The following is an 18,794-nucleotide window of genomic DNA, read 5'->3' as shown; positions in this document are numbered from 1 at the left end:
GCCTAAACAAAAGTATTAGAATAGGATCATGCCTGATTTATTCAGTACCAGTCTCTGTTAGAGCAGGTCTGCCAGAAATTGTAAAGGGTTTTCATTGCTCTTAATCCTTGCCTCCTTTCCCCCAACTCCAAATCAGAAACATATTTCACTCATAATCTACATTCAGAAAAAAACCAACAACAAAACCTTTAAAAGGGACACAAATTAAACCTGTGAACAAAAAATAAAGGTATCAAAAGAAATTTAAAAAAAAAGGAATAGAAGAGTTGAAAATCTTAGGGAGCACCTAATATCACCTTCAGTTAAATTTCCACAAAAACATAATGTTATGTCTTTTTTAATGGTTCTGAATGCGTCTTCAGGATATCGACAAAAATGTCATGTCACAGGATAACACACGTGCCTGGCTTCCTCTCAAAAGGAGAGTGTTTGAGCTTTAGGTACTGGGGTAGCAGGCATGCTGCTAACTGGAAAACTCCCTCCCATCTCAGGATTAGAGCTTGTCTTCACTGATGTGTTAATGTGAAATAAATTTGTGCCTTACATGACTCATCTCCAAGCCCAAAAGTTTCTAGCTCCATTTCGCTGGCGATGTACATGTGAACTAGCTGGCAATGGAACCACGGGGCTCAGACAAGGAGCAGCAGCTGGTACTCACCAGTTGTGACCCAGGGGCAGTTCCACCCGCACATCATAGCAAACTTCTCTAGCAAACCCAAAGAAATGCTGGTTATTAAGAGAACTGCACCAGCCTCAGTTGCTGTGTTACAACTTGCACATCTACTTGAAAACAGACTCACTGGTTACTACCTTACCTCACATAGCTAAACATTCACAAGCCTGAAAATTCAGATTTTCATTATCTAAGTTGTTTGCTGGGAGGTTTTAAGATGCCAATATTTACCACTCTTCCTGACCGCACTTCAAAAAAATTGTTTAGAAACACTATACTTCTTTGCCAAGATCGGATACTTAGTGCCATATGTCTAATTCCAGAATCAGGACTTCCTTGTTATGAGTTCAAATTGGTAAACACCACAAAAGTTGGAAGGAACAAGGTCAGCTAGAAAGCTGACCAGTCAAGCAAAGGTTTTCTCACTTAAAAAATAACAACCTCTTTTGATTTTTCTTTTCTTTCCCCCCACCCCCAGAGCTGTTTCTTCCCGACAGCCAGTTGAAGTGGAAAGGTACTTCAAACATCCAGCCCAACCAAGTTTGCACTGCTCTGCTTGTTGGTGGTCCGTCATATGGAATGGTTTTAATACTTGGAAGCAATACCTTAAGTGTCAGAAAACAAGAACATTTTATTTCTGCAAGAAAGCGTTCCAGCACTACTAGCATTCTGGAAAAGAAAAAAAAAGCAAATTCCTTGTAGTAGATTAAAAGGTGAAAAGCCAAAAGAAATCAGAAAGAAAATTAGGAAATTATTACTTATGGCAAGGTTCAACTCATATCTCAAAGTTGGGGAAAGGGCTGTTACTTATACATTTATTTTTAAACTCATTCAAGAAAGATAGTGGAGGGGCATTTTTGTGTCAGTCTCAAATTTCTAATGGCAGATGAAGTCTTTGGCTACACATCAAAATCTATTTGGTACTAAGTTAGATTTAAATTACATTGACTCAGTAGAATTTTAGAAATGCAGTATGCAATGCACTGATGCAAGACATAGCTTGCTGGACAATGCAGGAGCTATAAGAAAATGCTCAATGTAAACATCTCTGTGTTTCTGCTCTATGGAAGCCCTCTAAAGTATTTGTTTTGAATCACTGTTTTTCTTTTTCCCTGAAGATACAGCAGTAAATGTGTCAAAACTATGATGTACCATTCTGTCCAGATGTCACCTCTGCAAATAAAGGTGGCAGTATTTAATCAGGGCATGTAAGGCATTTTGCTCTATAGTCATAGACGGGGTAAAAATGTGTGTGCATATATATATATATATATATATATATATATGAATTTTGAAAATATCTAGCCAAAGAATTTCATCTGCATGTAATTCTTAAACATACACATAGCAACTGAATATGCAAAGGGGGTTAGTGCAATCCTGTACAAAAATGAGAGCACGGTCCTGCCAGATTAAACCAGAACAAAATGTACTGTCTTGCATGTACAACAAAAATCCGTATGTAATTTTGCTGGGCTAGAACAGAGTACAGTGTGTTCCCATTAATATTTACTCATCTTCCATTTCAAACTTTAAGTTTGTCTTTTTCAGATAGCAAATACTTTTGAATATTTAAGTAACAGCTAGTTCTATTTTACTGAGATTACTTACTAACAAAGGAATGAATGATCCTGATTAAACTGGCTCCCTGCTTGAAAAATATCATACACAACAGCCAAAGAAAACCCCTTTGAAACATTCCTGTGTTTGGAGGCTGTAAGGAAGCTAATCTTGGATCATGACGGTAATGATGCTGCTATATAAAAATAATATCCATCTATCCCAACAAACTGAAAATTTTATTGGCCTGGATGCGAGGAACAGTGCAATGGGGGAAGGGCACAGCTGGGAAGGTGCAGAAGGATCCCTTTGCCTGAAAGGGTCTCAGCATCATGTTGAGCAGCCAAAAGAACAGCAGCCGTGAGCCACCCTCTTCTCCCACCCCTGTACCACTGTCTCAAAAGCCTCTCATCCGCTCCTCTATTCTGCTCCCTTCCATCAATACACAGAATCACAGCATCATTTCAGTTGGAAGAGACCTCAGGGTCATCGAGTCCAACCATTAAAACGTAGCCCTTACAGATGGAGGTAGGACCTTCACAATAGGTGGGTAATACTGATCTCTTATTTTGTTGGGGTCAAATGCACAAGGTCATTTCACTTTTCCAATTTTCAGCTATGTACTTAGGATACACAGGAACATCAAGACTATGTGGAGATGCCCACAGGACAATTCTGGTATTCCGGGAAAATGAAGGAAGATATTTTCCCCAGGCCAGCACCCCTTTACTTTCTATCCAGCCCCACTGTGAACAGCTGAAACTGAATTAAAGTGGGATGATCCTATGGCACTTGTTTATTATACAGCAACCTTTTTGTATTGATTCCATTTCCCTGTTGGATATATTAGGTAATTTAAACACACATTTGACTCTTTTTAATCATCTGCATCCTTATCACAACTACCACATATCAAGCCTATCCATACCAGCTCACAAAAATTCAAAAAATTATCTGATGAGGGACTTGCACCCTCTGGTTTAAGAATTCTTTTCATTCATAGAGTAAAAGTCATATGAAAGAGTAGAAACACAGAAAACAAGAAAAATTCAAGTTTTTTGGCTCAGTTTGACCACATGATAAAATTGAGTTTTGTATGAACATTTCAGCAAAAATATAAATAAATTATAACTGTACATTATTACAATACTTCCATTGATGTCCTAGAAAGTTAAGGAGAATAATACTTCTTTTTACTAAAGAATTCTTGGTTTAATCACAGGAAGGTAAATTAGAGACATAGATCAATTCCCATCTGCATTTCATGTATTTATATTTTTTAATAACACTTAGCGACTACATTTCCTTTCAAAAGAAACTACTACTGATATGGTTGCTTTTGTTTTCAACATTCTGATGTTTTAGCACCATTTTGAGTTCTAAGAATCCAAATGTAATTGCATAGTACTCACTAAATGTCTGAGAATAGCAGATTTCAAAACTGAATAGCATTTGTAAAAGAACAGAAGCTGACTATATCCCAGATGCAATTCAGATCCCAATGGAATTAATGGAAAAATTTTCATCAAATAGAATTGAGCTTGGAACTGGCTTCTGTGTATATCTGAGTTGGTATTTGAGGGTTTGGAGGGGGTGGGGAATTAATTTTTATGTGGTTTTGTGGGTGGGATTGTTTGTTTTGGGGGTTTGTGTTTGGCTTTGTTTGTTTGTTTTAATGAGCTATGCCATTCACATAGTCCAAACAGTGTATTTAGCAACTCAGACTATCCCTCTGTTATATTTCTCTCCTCTAAAGTGTTCTCCATTTAATGGAAGCTATTTTGATCTAAGTGAGTAACCTTTACGGGGTTTTTCAGCTACCAACAGTAAATGCAGCCTGAGTTGCAGCTGCATTTGACTGTCCTGTAAGTTATTGCTTTCCCAGGTGTTTGGTCCAGGGGGCATTTTATCTAAGTACCTTTTTTGTTGATAATCAAGATTCTAGCATAGCAAAAGTATGAATTATTAGAGACATATTTAAACTAAATTCAAATTACTTACAGTAGCTCAGCAGAATTCCTGTTGTATCTTTTCTGCTTCCTTTTCTCATCCTAAAAAGATACTCAGTCTAAAGCTTCAATAAACTCATCTCAGTTCTCTTCTCTCTTTAGAGCCCCAATGAGAAAACTGTTTCCTCAGCTCCTACAAGGAGATGACCTTTCAAAATAAAGTTGCCAACCCCTTGAGAGAAGCATACCTTGTGAATGCAGGGCAAGTTTGGCTCTTCTCTCTCTTTCACAGGGAATATTTCCTAACAAATTCCCTCACCTTCCATTAAGAAACGTACTGTAAGTGTCTATGAATGTAATTCAGACAGTTTTGATGTGAAGTTCAACTGACTTCTGGAACACATTGTGTTATGAGTAAATTTCCACAGCATGCCACACATTTCCTAGATATACTTCAGATCTTTTGCCAAGATTAACAGCATTTCTTTCATGTTGCTTTCTTTACATTTATATCTATATTCCATGTTGAACACAATGTTTCTATGGTCTGGAGAAAGCATTAAAGATCTTTAACTTTAAACACATAATTTGTTGCTTTCTAAACACTCTGCTTCATCCATTATTACACTTTGCATTTGTTTCTTTATAATTCACTCAACCTCCCCTTTTGAAAACTTCATGAACTAATAAAATGTGCTGATTTTCACAAGCTGGGAGATGCAAGATCTGCCATATACTGATTTATCCATGAAATAAAACAATTTAGGATAGGTCAATTAATTGACAGAAAGCACAACCACATCTAATTCTACACGTTCTACAGAACTATAAACATCTATTAACAAATCACTAAAACACGGTTGCTTTCATCTCCACTACATCTCATAAGTATTTTCTGTAAGTGGTTGTGATCTATTAGTTCTACAATTAAGTGCCTTAATTTTCATTTTGTATAGTGTGCTATCATTCAATCTGCTACGAATCTGATGTGGCTTCAAAAGGTAACACACACTTTTGTTTGACGGTAACCTATATCTTTCATGTATGGCATACTGACCTGGTCATCGTAACGGTAAGTGAGGAATTGTTCCCCCGTGGTATCCTCAAGAAAACTCCCCTGTGGAGAGAGTGCAAACTCAGGCAAGAAGTATGCACCTTGGGATTGCTCTGCTCTCGTCTGTAAGAGATTCAGAAAGGTCACATTGCAACGACTACAAACACAAGTCAAAATTTCAACAAACTCCCTGCATATAATTACAAAGACTAGACATGAACTTCTGGGGAAAAAAAAAGTGATACACTTTCAAGCACAGTATTTCTGGGTGGATACTTTGGTACAGAGGTCTGTGATGAGGATATGCCAAATGCTTACAGGGTCCAAAACCAATTATGATGCCTCAATAGTAGAATCATCTGAATTATCTATTAAGCAAAAAGATACAATCTCTGGCTTATGAACCATCACTGCTGAAAGATGTTGTGAAAAACACACTGTAAAAGCAACATTAAGCTATACTTCTTCCTTACACACTTCACTAGTCAGTTACTGGCTGCTACAGATAACAGGTTTTTGGTTAAATACAGTATATAGTATAGATAGCAAATATATAGATAGGTAGATAGATAGATATGGAGAGAGAGACAGAGAGTATATATTCTTACAGGAAGATACAAAGACATAGAATCCTAGAATAATTCAGCTTGGAAGACATCTTGAGAGCGCATCTAGTCCAGCCTCCTTAAAGTAGGGTAACCCATGAGACCATGACAGAGTGAGAATTATTTTCCTATCCTGCAGGAAGATATTACTGCAAAGACATCAGAAGATAGCAGGGAATGACTGAAGTAAGCACCAGGCAATGGTCCATGTTAGTTCTGTGCGCTATTCAGAATTGGTAAAGAGCATTTGAGAACAAGACTCAGAGAGGAAAAAGGGCCCATTTCAAGCTACAGAGGAGCTAATTCTGTCAGTCGGTCAGTACCTCTAACTGGGCTATCTGACATCTGGGCCCTTATCAAACAAATGGCTTTCGTTCAACTGACCGATGCGTGTTCAGCAACCATAACATACCTGAGATACACTAGATATGTTATTAGGGGCCTAGAGTATCTTATGAGGAAAGAGTGGGAGAGCTGGGTCTGTTCACTCTGGAGAAGAAAATGCTAAGAGAGGATCTTATCAACGTTTACAAATATCTGAAGGGAGCAATGTCAAGAGGATGGGACCAGACTCCTTTCAGTGCTGCCCAACAATAGGATGAGGGACAGTGGGCACAGACTGCAGCACAGTAGGTTCCATCTAAACATGAGGAAAAATGTCTTTACTTTGTGCCAGAGCCTGGACCAGGCTGCCCAGAGAAGTTATGGAGTCTCCTTCTCAGGAGACATTCAAACCCGCCTGGACACCTTCCTGTGCGATCTGCTCTGGGTGAACCTGCTTTAGCAGAGGGGTTGGACTACATGACCTCCAGAGGTCACTTTGAACCCTAACCATGCTGTGATTCTGTGCTGGTTGAATACCCTGTCATTGTGTTGTGGGTCTAAAGCATCCCAGATACATAGCAAATATACTGCACATACACGTCCTTATTCTTACCACATTGTAACTCTACCTGAGAAGTTAATTGGTTTGCATACTAGAGAAAATAAGTATTCATCTCTCAAACTCAGAATATTGAGTCCAGCTGTGGTAGGGGAGAGTGGAAACGGGAAAGAGATGAAAATTACCTTCCAAGAGGCTGAAGCCTTTCAGTGAAGAAAACAAGGCCTGAAATACACAGCCTACTGCTGGACATTTCCCAATGAGCCAACTTCATAAATGGGGTTTAATTGAACTATTTGTTACATTTTGACATACACAGTAATTTTACACGAAAGCTAGCTGTTGCCATGGACCAGTTTCCAGACTGTTGGCTGAGACTGTACCAAATATAGGTATGTAACTTCAGTGCTAGAGATTTCAAAAGTAATCCACAAAATTCAACAAGTTTGTGGTGGAAAAGGAAGGCAAGAGCTTCTACAGTTTCTCTCTTGCAGTGAGTTCACTTTCTGAAGCTCACCACTCATCTCATAAAAAGCAGATGAGATGTCATTCACAGTATGGGGCTGGAGAAGCTTACATTGCTTTGCTTACTCTCTTCTGCAAAGAAGAATCTGTCAGCTTCTCACACTATAAACCCCATCATTCATGACAGCATTAAATTAACATACTTGTTTTAAATCAAACAATCGTATAAACCAGAAATAGCTTGCAAAGGACATGTCTAGACTAGGGTAAAAGGTCATATTTTAGCATGCAAGACTGAATCTGATTTTAAAGAGGATTTTTTTCATCAAGCCTGCATAAGAGTAATTCATGTTCACATCATATTATCACGGCATTTCTATAAAGCCTATTATTGCAGCAGTCTCCACTTGTACACTTTAGCCAACTGTATTTATGCAGAACTAAATCATAAAATATGGAGAATTAATCTACATTTGATAACAATAGTTTCCCCATAAAGCAACCAAGAGAGGTCCACAGCTATGCCTGATGCTGAATCCAAGCTGGCTCAAGCAGACACAAGCCCTGACACGTTAAGTATAACCCAGACACGAAACTGGCTGACAAAATCTGGCACTTTTCCCCACTGGTTTCAATGGGCCATCAATAGATCCCAGGTGAGGGAATATGGCAATGATGTAATCTATGATTTCAGCACAGGACTCTTGGATAAGAGATATGCCTTCTAAAGCTCGAGTGTCTTGGGTTACAGTACTTAACATCTCTACCTCAGTTTCCCCAGCTTTAAAACACAATGAGAACACCAGTGGACCCATATTAATGGTGTAGTTTATATTTGTAAAATACTTTGGAAAATGATAGCATTAAGTGCTAGCAGTTCATAATATTTTCAAAAGAGACGCCTAATTCACAGACAGAAGACAATTCAAATTATCCCACCACACTTGTTAGATAAACATGCGTATAATACCGCTGCTTACTTTCCCATAAACAAATTTGTCAGTAGGATATGTAGCAATTCACTTGCTTGTGTTTCTCATCTTTGTAAGCTAAACATTTAAAATAACAGGTCTTTGCACATTCATCAGCATTATGCTTTGAATATGAAAGACACCAACATATGAAGCTGAAATAGCAGTTTAATAAATATGACTGGAAAAGCAAGGGCTTCTCACACACATTCAATTTTTGTAACAAAAGCTAACGAACGGTCAGCCACTGGAGAAGCAGAAGAATGCTTGCTAGATTCAGGCAAGCAAAATCTGGCTTCTAAGCATGAAAAAAAATCAATGTAAAAGATTAATGCTTCATAAGGTTACACAGGAGGTTCCAGAGGAAACTGATCTCCTAACTTCAGCAATAGGTACTGCTACCTACCCAGTATAACTAAAGTAAGGAATAATGCAGCAAAGTATTTAATTAACAATAAAAATCTACCAAGAACACCATAGCAGTTGTCACAGTGAGCTGGCATTGAAACCAAGTAATTACAGCTGATAAACAACCCAAACCCAGAGGTTCATTAAAAACCACTAAAGTTCCAAATTCTCAAAGAACTCTTTTATATCAACTCAAAGTAGCAGAAAAGCATTTTTTCTGCTCTAGATATAGGTACCTTCCAACAAGCTACATGTGTCCAATGCACTTCCATTCACACATTGCACTGAACACAAAACGTACTGTTTCCACTTAGTCTACTTTATTCCCCACTGAGGAATCTACCAATGTTCCTTGTGAGGCTTTTACACTTCTATGGGTACTTTTGCCTAAACCTAATTCAAATTTCAACAGTCTGTGGGTTTATAGCATATTTGGGATCATCTCTGAATGACTTGGCTAAGCCAATATAAATTCATGTTTTAAACTAAAGACAGCAAGTGAACGTTTCAGAAAACAACTATACTTCATGCTAGTGTTTTAAATCTGTTTAATGGCCAGTTTAATGTTAATAACGTTAAGTTAAACGTGTCAAATTACAAGTATACTTAAGATTGAGAACAGGCATTTTAAAATAGCTTTTATTACCTTTTATTATATGAAGACAGTAGAAGGTGATAATGTAGCCAAACCAGATATAATAATCACTGCGTAAAATTGATTGAAATTAATATATCAGGTAGCAGGGAAGTGTGTACTATGGTACTGAAAAAGAAGAAAATGTAACAGTTGGAAACAGATTGGTGGTTTAAAATCTTTCTAGATAGCTGTTAATCAGAACATGTAATTTATTAGTCAGAAATCATTCTATGTGTGATGAAGGAGATGAAGGAGCAGTATCCTGAAAAATATCTAATGCAGGTAGGTTCTGAGAAGTGCAAAATGGCACCATTCTTATTGAGAGGTTGTGACTGCTTCCTCACTCATCACTCCCCACCTGAGTGCTTTAAGACTAAATTACTCTTCCAACAAAATGAATGGCTTATACCCAAGCCTCTGGTTTTTCAATCTCCCCCTGTGACTTGTATGTTATCATTTTTACTGCTGCCCAATTTCATTGCTCCGCATACTACTCTGACTAGAAGCATCTGCCCAAGTTGAAGTTACTGGATTTGGGGATTTTACATTTTATTTTATTACTGGAAGTAAGAGGGAAGATTACCGAGTGCTTCCCAGCCAATGCTGACATTAGCAAGTAGCACGGCCAAGTAGGACTGAATCTGCAGATAAAAGTATGTGCAGGACCAAATGCCCACACAAAGCACATTTGAAGGAGAAGGGCTTATTTTAAACTAGGTCTAGTAAATCCTACGGATCGAATGTCTCTTAGTGATTGAATAACAGTAGGTGTGCTGCTGGGGCACATCTTCTGGCACAGTTTGACCCAAAAGGAATCCCATTAGCATGCTCTGAAACCACTGTGCGATGCAAACCACTTCAGCTGCTCTTTCTCCTTGATACCCAGCATTCATATTAACTATTGCCATCCACTTGTGATCATCAGATCAGAGCAACTGTTAAAATGTAGTTTATGACTAAAAATTACAAATATTACTCATTGCTCATTCCTTCCAAGGATCAGATTAAGAATTTCACCCAAGGATTTAAACTGTTATTGTAATTTCAGAGAAATTAAAAAATGTAGTTTAGTCTACAGTTCTCAGGGATCATTTGATACAAAGGCTATGACAAATTCAACTGAACCTCATAATAATATGCTACTATTGTATTTAATTATAACCACCAGGAGACTGGAAAGTAATTGTTCCATATTTATATATAAACAGTAGCAGCTTTAGAAAGTGAAGCTTTCTGCTACGTCTGAGTTGTGAAGGTCAAGAAGATGAGAAAACAGAGATGGAATGTCTCAGAGAAATGGCTTGAACATAATTAGAAATAAACCACTAATCTTTCCGGTACAAAGGAATTTTTAATTTTAGAGTTTCTTGGCAGCAAGAACCACATTAAGAGAAGAACAAGAACTGTGCTCTTATGTACGCTTAATGCAAATCAGCGTTACCTAGACTTAAAATCAGTCATCCCCCAATCCTGCGTGCATGCTGAAATTGGGAGCATACTGAGAACAAACTGGTTTGTGCAATAAAGAAAATGAAAGCTTCAACATTATCTACTTCAAATGCCAAAGATGACAAAATACCACAACTCCTCCTGAAACTGCTTCAATATCATGTTTTCAAAAAGTGAAACAGATGAAAGATAAAGGTCCAGTCACCTAAGGCTTTATAGCTACACACAACTGCACCATCCTGCCCAAAGTAAATTAATTCTATTAAAATAATGACCAGCACAGTGGAGGCAGTTTTCTTCCCAGAGGTTTGTGGGTCTTTTATTAGTTCCTGTTGGAAGGGGAAAATTTGGTTTGGTCTTGAGTGTCTTAGTTTCCAAAAAAATCACTGTTTTAGGGAAAAAGATGGGAAAAGCAAATAAAGTGATAAAAACTATCTGCATTCTTAATGCCTTGTAAATACTATGATTACTATGCATGGCAAGTCCAATCATATACCAAATTGTGTGTCTTCCAATTTAATTTAAATATGTCTGCTAAGCTGTTGTAGCACGTGATTTAAGCCCCAGGGAGGTCATACGCCAGCTAAGTAGCTGTTCAGTTGAATGGATTTTCAAGGACTCCAGTACAACAATGTTGACCGAGCACAGCACTCCAGCGTCATCGCAAGACAAAATGTGTTAGCAGATAAACAAACTCACATTAACAGTTCAGAACTTCAGACATGTCCAGAGTAAGCAACCCTGATTAAATATCTAGTAAGACCCAGATTAGCTTCTGTCATAGCCAACATTTACAAAAACAACTTCTTAATGCTGGGCACTTGCAAACATTTAAAGTTCCTGCAAGTGAACTGAGTTTCCACAGAAGCAGCCAGCAGCTCAGCATTTCTGGAGAGCGGGCTAATTCTTTAATTATTAATATTAAACTATGAAGCCAACATTTCAAACCAGAATTAAACTATAAATGTCATTTCTTCTTAAAAAAAGATGACACAGCTGAACTGATGAAAGGCAAACATTTCTTCATTAAAGAACCTGAAACACTGAACCTGACTATCAGATTTCATCAGAGAAGCCACAAGTTAGGTGACGAGACAACCTGAAAGACTGAACCAAAACTTCTTGCAGGGACAGAACTGAAGCGTGTGAGTCAAGGGTCAGTTTTCCATGGTGCATGCTCTGTATTAAAGGCAGACTTCAGACCTGTCTGATTTAAACCCAAATCTAATGATTTTTCCTCTCATTCTACACCTATTTAGAACATGTAGAAATAAAACAAGCTTGGGAAAACCTGCTTGTAACTTAAAGATACATAGATAAAATATGAAAGACAATTCATAAGTATTTTGCAAAAAACACCAATTTATGACACAGTCAAATGCTGCCATCAAGCACTTAAAAACTCAAAGTTCAGCTATTGCTTAAGTAGTGTCTACTATTGAAAACTATTTAAGTACAAACTATTAAGTACAATCATGTTCCCAACTGCAAGAACGCAACTGCCTCCATCACCTGTGCTGCTCAGACCAAGCCCATCCTGTGCCCACGCAAGTACTAGGAGTCAGCTCACTGATTTGAACGTGCTTAAGATCACATCATCACCACTATAGTGCTCAATCTAAACCTTTTTTCATGCCATAGGTTTGTAGATCTTAAAGCAAATGCAACACAAGAAGGACAACTAAGACAATTTTGATTTTAAAATAAGATACTATCTTTCAGTGTTTTCTAAAGAACATTTCCACCAACATTTTTGTTCATTAAATGCAAATACATTTTCCTTGGCATATCTTGGGCTGCAGACTGAGATCAACACATTTTGAAAATCTTTTTTCTGTACCTTCTAAAATTTATACTAGTGATTAAGCTTTTGGATATTTATCAACAACTACTCATGTTTTCTCTTGCTATGGTCTGGCTAAAAGATTAAACTTTTCACTGAAAGGCTGCAGTAGTATTTAGCCAACGTCTCATTTAGTTTCAAAATCCAGCTTAAATATCAACTCTGTTTCATATTTCCAGAAGAAATATGAACTCTGGAGTTTTTCTTCTTCCAACGAAGCTGCTTCTAAACTCTGCGTTAGGCAGACTTTGCCTTCTTTCCAAAGGATTGAGTTGAATTGCCTAGGATTTGCTTTTAAAGGAGCTGCACTAGCAGACTGAAGTTGCTCCCAGTGATATCAATGGCAAAGTTCCCACCAACATCTTGCCAGAACCAGGGCCCAAATACCCCTGCAGCAGGACAGCATCCCTCGTTACATAGCACTTACTATTAGAACCATGAATAACAATAGATACTCAGCGCTTTCTAGCTTTGCACAAACAAGCGTCAAGGTGAAAAACAGCACTCAGGATGACCCCCGAGCAGTTCATCTCCAATTATTGTTAGGAGGTTAGTGACTGTAGATCAGATTCTGCTTTCAAAATACGCAACGCCCAATTATTTCCTTAATTCTTTAGTTTAGCCTTGAGGGAATGGGCACAACAATACTTCGAGCTAATGTAAAAGCAATATGAAAGTTTTACTAAATCCTCTTGATGAACACTTCCCTGTGCCTAAAACAGTGAAAGGGAAGTAATATCTTGTTAGAAAAAAAATCTGGAAGTGAGACAGAAAGTACTATTCCATTAATATCTCTTTTTAAAGTCTTGCAAGCAAAACGGACACAGGTAACTGAAGTCTTTGAAAAGATTTGGGTTTTATGCCTTCTTTCACCACATGTTCCACGATTCCAAACAAATCCCTCTTTTTATTCTTCATTTAGTAACATCATAATTGGTAAAATTCTTGTCATAAATCAAGTCCTTCCAGCATAACTGGAACATGTTCTCTCTTATTCATTGAAAGCTTCTTTATGATCACCGTAGAAAAAAAAATACGCTACAAAAGTACCATCAACAGCCTTAGCAAAGAAATCAGGACAATCTATAATATTTTTTTTAAAGTTTTGTTAAAGCGTCCTTTATCACGAGCACCATGAGGTGAAAGAAGGTTTTTGCTAACCTGAGAAGCTGCTCACGGCTGAATGGATTCATTTGCAGGAAACAGGGAATCCTGCTTGTTTATCTATGGACATGATGGCAGCTTCAGTAACATACTGGAGGAGACTGGAAGAATAATATTTGAGGAACAGCAGATTTATTTACAAAAGGGAAGAAAGGAGCATAGTTTAAGGCTATATAGGATCACTGTCAGAAGCAATGGAATTATAAAGCCAAATCAATCAACACATGCACTGAATGAAGATTCACGTCATTTAAGGAGTAAAAGAAAGAAGAAAATGAGAAAGGATATAGTGTGATTCTTTCATTGAGTGGTAGGAGCTTCTACTGTGGAAGGGCAAGCAGGACAGCTCAGCAGCTTTGGCAGGCCATGCGTTAACATAGACCTTGGGATTATTCGATAACAACAACAAATAGAAAAGATGATGTGCCACATGAGATAAATGAGAGGCTGTTGCAGGCTATGGGCTGCAGGTGCCTAAATTTTAGTAGAGATATTTAAATAGCATCCTATAGGTTTGCAAGGGCCCTTTTCTAATACATGAGCTCCTTCTCATGCCCTTCTCCAGTATCCAGACTGGGTAATTGCTCTAGTTATGCTGAAGAAAGGATACAAACAAGGTGTGAATGTTCCCAGGTAACCAAGAGTTACACCAAAATGGGAAGCCTCCTAAAAGCTAACAAAGCAAAAATTTTGGGCAAGTGAAACTTCATGGCACAGTTTTATAAGCAATTCTGGACCACACTTGTAAAATGCCCCTTTCTTTTCATTTGGCTGCGGTGACATGGCCACACTGACGGGACCGCAGGATTTGGGATTTAAGAACATCATCCTCAGCTAGATCTGCCCAACCCTTCTACGTGCAAGCTTAAACACACCAAGGGAGATGATGCAGGTGGCGAGCAATTCACATATGTGAGCAAAATGGGCCATAACACATGGTTGGGTCCTGCAAAACAATTTGTTAGCCACTAACAGATGCAAGAAAGTAGGATGCAAGACTTTACACAACACTTAGTTCCTAGACAGTATATTACACAGAGTTAGAAAATAGCACTTAGTTCTTATATATTGTAGTATTATAGCACTATTCACCAAGAGATCTCATATGACTCAAATTTGTCATCATCCTCATTTTACAATGGCTGGTCTCAGGAGAGTCTGGCTAAGAATGACATGGGACTCCTGACTCAGATTTTCCTGATTCTTTTTAATTTAAATTATGACTTTAATGTTATTAATATTATATTATGTTAGCGTGATTATTTGTATTTAATTTCCTTTTGAGTTTTTTCTTTAATAGTGATATAATTTGAACTGACACAGTAACATGCTTTTCATATACTTGAGTTGAAATTGTGCCCAAGGGCAGTGAAATTCTCATCCATAAGCTGTGTAAGGAAAAAAACTCTGGTGCTCAGAAGCCAAACACCTGCTAGAGCTAGTGGCAGATCCAGATTTTTAAGAGAATTCCTGTTGCATAATGAAAACACAAAGGAGGGAAATGTGTGGGGCAATGGGGTGATATTAAAACCACGGCATTTTGGGGGTCAAAACAAATCCTAAACCACTATATACCTCAGAGATAAATAAAGATCTTGAAATTGAAGATGTTTAAAAGTTCGATTATAAACAGATTTTTTTTCATGTTGGGAAGGCTTAACAGTGACTCTTCATCCTGTACTGTAGGGCATTGCCATTCCTCTCATTGCTAATGACCAGGAGCTTTCTCCCTGCCCTCAATGTCTCTACATCTGCTTCTGATTGAGGTGGCAGGGGAAAATCAGCAAGTGCTCAGCCCCAAAGAAGTCTGCTCTAGCACTAGACATTTTTCCTCACTACATACTGTCTATCCAATGTAGTCATCAGCAAGAGCATGGTGTCACAAACTGAACAGGTAGATGAAGTGTATGGAATTGCCAGCTACTGTAAATGACTACAAATTCTCATAACAGAAACAGACCTGGAAACAGGCAAACTCTCAGTCTCCGAGAACTGGAGTAATTTCGGTGAGAAAATACGTCTTTAGTACAACTATTTTGAAGATCAAATAGCCCAAAACTCAAGTAGGAGAACCAAAAGGGCACACAACTGAGCAACTCTGACAGATTAGGGAGACTGAAAGTTTCTGATAATCAACATCTACCGTCATAAAACTTCTCAATGAATTAGAGTCCTCAAGTAGTCCTGTAAATACCATATAAATAGGTATAATCCAGTAATACAAAGAATAAGGTGGCAAGATTCCTCTTCAGGGATGTGTCAAATCAGTTTACTGTAGGATATGCATATAAATATCCCTCTAAAAACGAATATACTGATGTCACACATGCAGAGGTCATTCAGCTATACTAAAATACCCGCAACTAAAATAACACAAGATGCAAGAACAATCTTTATTGATCAGCAGTGCTTGCTGACCTACTTCAGAGACTTCCACAAAGAATAAATACACACAGATAAGGCTGTGTAAAGGCTTGTGCACGTACAGATTAACAGAGTGAAATTGTTCACGTAAAAGGAGAACTGAGCTCGGTGGCGCCACAACTTCTCTTGAATGTCCCAAAGGCACTAATATTACCTGCATGACACAGAATTGGGGGAGGAAATTTCTGCAGCAAGTTCATAACTTCTTTTTAAAGTGGCATCATTTTCTAAAAGATTCAGTCAGTTTAAAGTGTATCAAGGAAAAGGGAATTACCTAATTTATATATTAGTTCCAAATTTAATTACCTTCATTGCTAAAATTCTGTACATTTTTGCTCCAAATTTGCCTAGTTTCTGATCTAGTCCTCAGGATAGGCCTGTGGGGTTTTTCTGTGCTATATTACACTGTCCTTTATTGTCAGAAATAATGTTCTTCCTTTTCCTCAAACAAGATGGGAAAGGTGCTGTGGGGTGGCCTAAGAGTACCCACAAATTACCGAAATATTTATAAACAGACTCCTGGAACTGCTGTCCCACGGAATAGAAGAGTTTGGGCTAGCACTGCTCTACAGGGGAGCACTGGGAGCACCTGCTACCACCTTGTCAACAGAACTTCAAAGAGAGGCTGGGGGGTGTCCCAAAATTCTAGTTACATTAACAGAACACCCCGAATAAGAGTGTAAATAATTAAAATGCCTCTCCTCCCTGTTAGCTCTAGCTGATGAATGCTTTCTCACCTGAAAGAAATCAGACTGGAGAGAATGCCACAGCCAGATGTTCACTCTCAGGCTACCTTATGATTTATAGCAGCTCAGCACACGAATGCGTCTAACACATGGCGAGGGAAACGTGATTTTTCCACTGTTAGTTTTCCACCAGTTCTGATAATTTCAGTGATATTAACCCAGTTCTTCATCTACTCTTCTTTCTCCATTGCAATAAATCCCTTTGCAGGGTTTATGGTCTAGGAGCCTAATACACTGACTGGGTCAGGCACATTTTCACAATAAGGAAGCAGTTAAATGGTCATGGCTCTGCTGCAGGAATGTTGGTTTAAGGCTATTAATAAGGCACAGGAGGTGAATGCCTTTCAGCCGAGCACCCTCCACGTGTGCACACCTGTTTCAGCACAATTTTAAAGAGAAATTCCCAAAAGAAACTGTTCACAGCACGTAGTCTAAGTCTCAAATGCTTTTTTGCAAATACTCAAGAGCTTTCAAGCTTTTTGTGCTTTACTGATGTCAGGAACACCAACACACCAACCACCAGGTAAAGCGTGGTACTTCCTAGTAAGCCATTTTCCCTATGAGATGATCTTTGTCTTACCAGCATCTCTGTTGTTGCCATCTACCACTTTGAGATCGTTGTCACTGACTTCCAGTATCTTGATCATTCCCTACCTGATCTTCCGCTGCTGAAATGCTTTCCCTGACCCAGGCTCACTGTTCAAACACTACGACTCACTTCTCCAAGCATATATCTACACTGTTACGTATTTCATTTAGCTTCATTTAAATGTCAGCTTAACTATTCCCTCAGTCCAGTGATACAAGTCTTAATATTTGTATCGGTCCACTTTCTCATTTCCTCCTAACTTTTTTTCTGGGGGGACAGGGGACGCTCGTTCTCGAAGTGTACTCCGTTTCTTGCCAGTGAAGGCATCTCAAGCAGGACAAGGTTTTAACTGTGTGTTGCATTGAGCCAGACACACTGTCCAGCATTAGCAAAGCAAAGGCTGACAAGAAAAAGGTCAATAACTGAACAACACACACACAATGTAGAAAAAAAAAAAAGACACAGAAGAACACACACACCCCCCAAAAAAGGCAAAGTCTATAAACCAGAAGACACTGAGTATGAAAGAGGATCTACCATTAATCTGAAGATTGTCCTTCCTGGTCACAATTCATCTGCTGTCATTAACTGACAATATTTCACATGTACACTTACTAATAAGCCACTACCAGATAACTATGGTTTAGCTGTAAAAAGGCAGAGCAATTAAAAGCTCATATGACAGGCACTGCAGGCATCCATTCACTGACAACTGTTAAGACTAATGGTCATTAGTTTAATGACTCATTTTTGTTCTTCTACATGATGTGTACAGTAATGCTGGAGGACTGATATGGTGAAGGGGAAAGGGCTGTTACTGAGGTGAGAGAAGATAAACACAGGATCTGCTGCTGGAAAGAGTGAAATAAATCCTATGAATGAACTGGAATTACTGAAATGTTAAAAACACAGCTGAGCAAGTCAGACATAACATGAAAATAGACACTGCTAATTTAGAACAGGATGCCTGTTCTACTCAGGATAGTTTCAACACTACAACTTTATCACCCGTCTTCCATGATCAGCAAAGAATTTTTATTAAGCAGTTTTAAAATGATCCAGGTGATTACAGAAAGACATTCAATGAACATGACAACAGAAAAAGGATGAAGCATGAAGAACATGGAAGAAAATGTGCAATTCAAAGGCAAGACATTGCCTAATGTTTTGGAATTAAACAGTATGATGCCCTCTCAAATGCTCCGCGTTTTTTCTTAATTTTTAAGCACAAAGTATCTTCACTGTGACTGATCTCACTAACACCCTTTTAATCCTCTAATGGTCTATATTTCTAATGCAACCAGTAGCAATTATAAGTGATTAAAACAGTTATCACAGAAGCAACATTACAAGATAGGCCATGTGATTATATTC

At 38.2% G+C, this 18,794-nt stretch overlaps 1 protein-coding gene across 7 annotated transcripts in view; it reads right to left on the bottom strand.

Moving 5' to 3' along the window:
• ADAMTSL3 (ADAMTS like 3) overlaps window positions 1–18,794 on the bottom strand; it is a 205,429-nt gene that overhangs the window by 142,448 nt on the left and 44,187 nt on the right. For all 7 annotated transcript variants that reach the window (XR_010475224.1, XM_021281229.2, XM_065075918.1 and 4 more), the window contains one exon: window positions 5,240–5,359. Coding sequence is in view for 6 of the 7 variants with exons in the window: in XM_021281229.2 (XP_021136904.2) it covers window positions 5,240–5,359 (120 nt within the window). In the remaining variant the exon portion in view is untranslated. The remainder of the gene's footprint in view (window positions 1–5,239; window positions 5,360–18,794) is intronic.

The sequence above is a fragment of the Columba livia genome, chromosome 11, assembly GCF_036013475.1.
Source record: "Columba livia isolate bColLiv1 breed racing homer chromosome 11, bColLiv1.pat.W.v2, whole genome shotgun sequence".
Lineage (NCBI taxonomy): Eukaryota > Metazoa > Chordata > Aves > Columbiformes > Columbidae > Columba > Columba livia.
The sequence above is the reverse complement of the archived record's forward strand: the minus strand, read 5'-3'. Positions and strand labels throughout refer to the sequence as shown.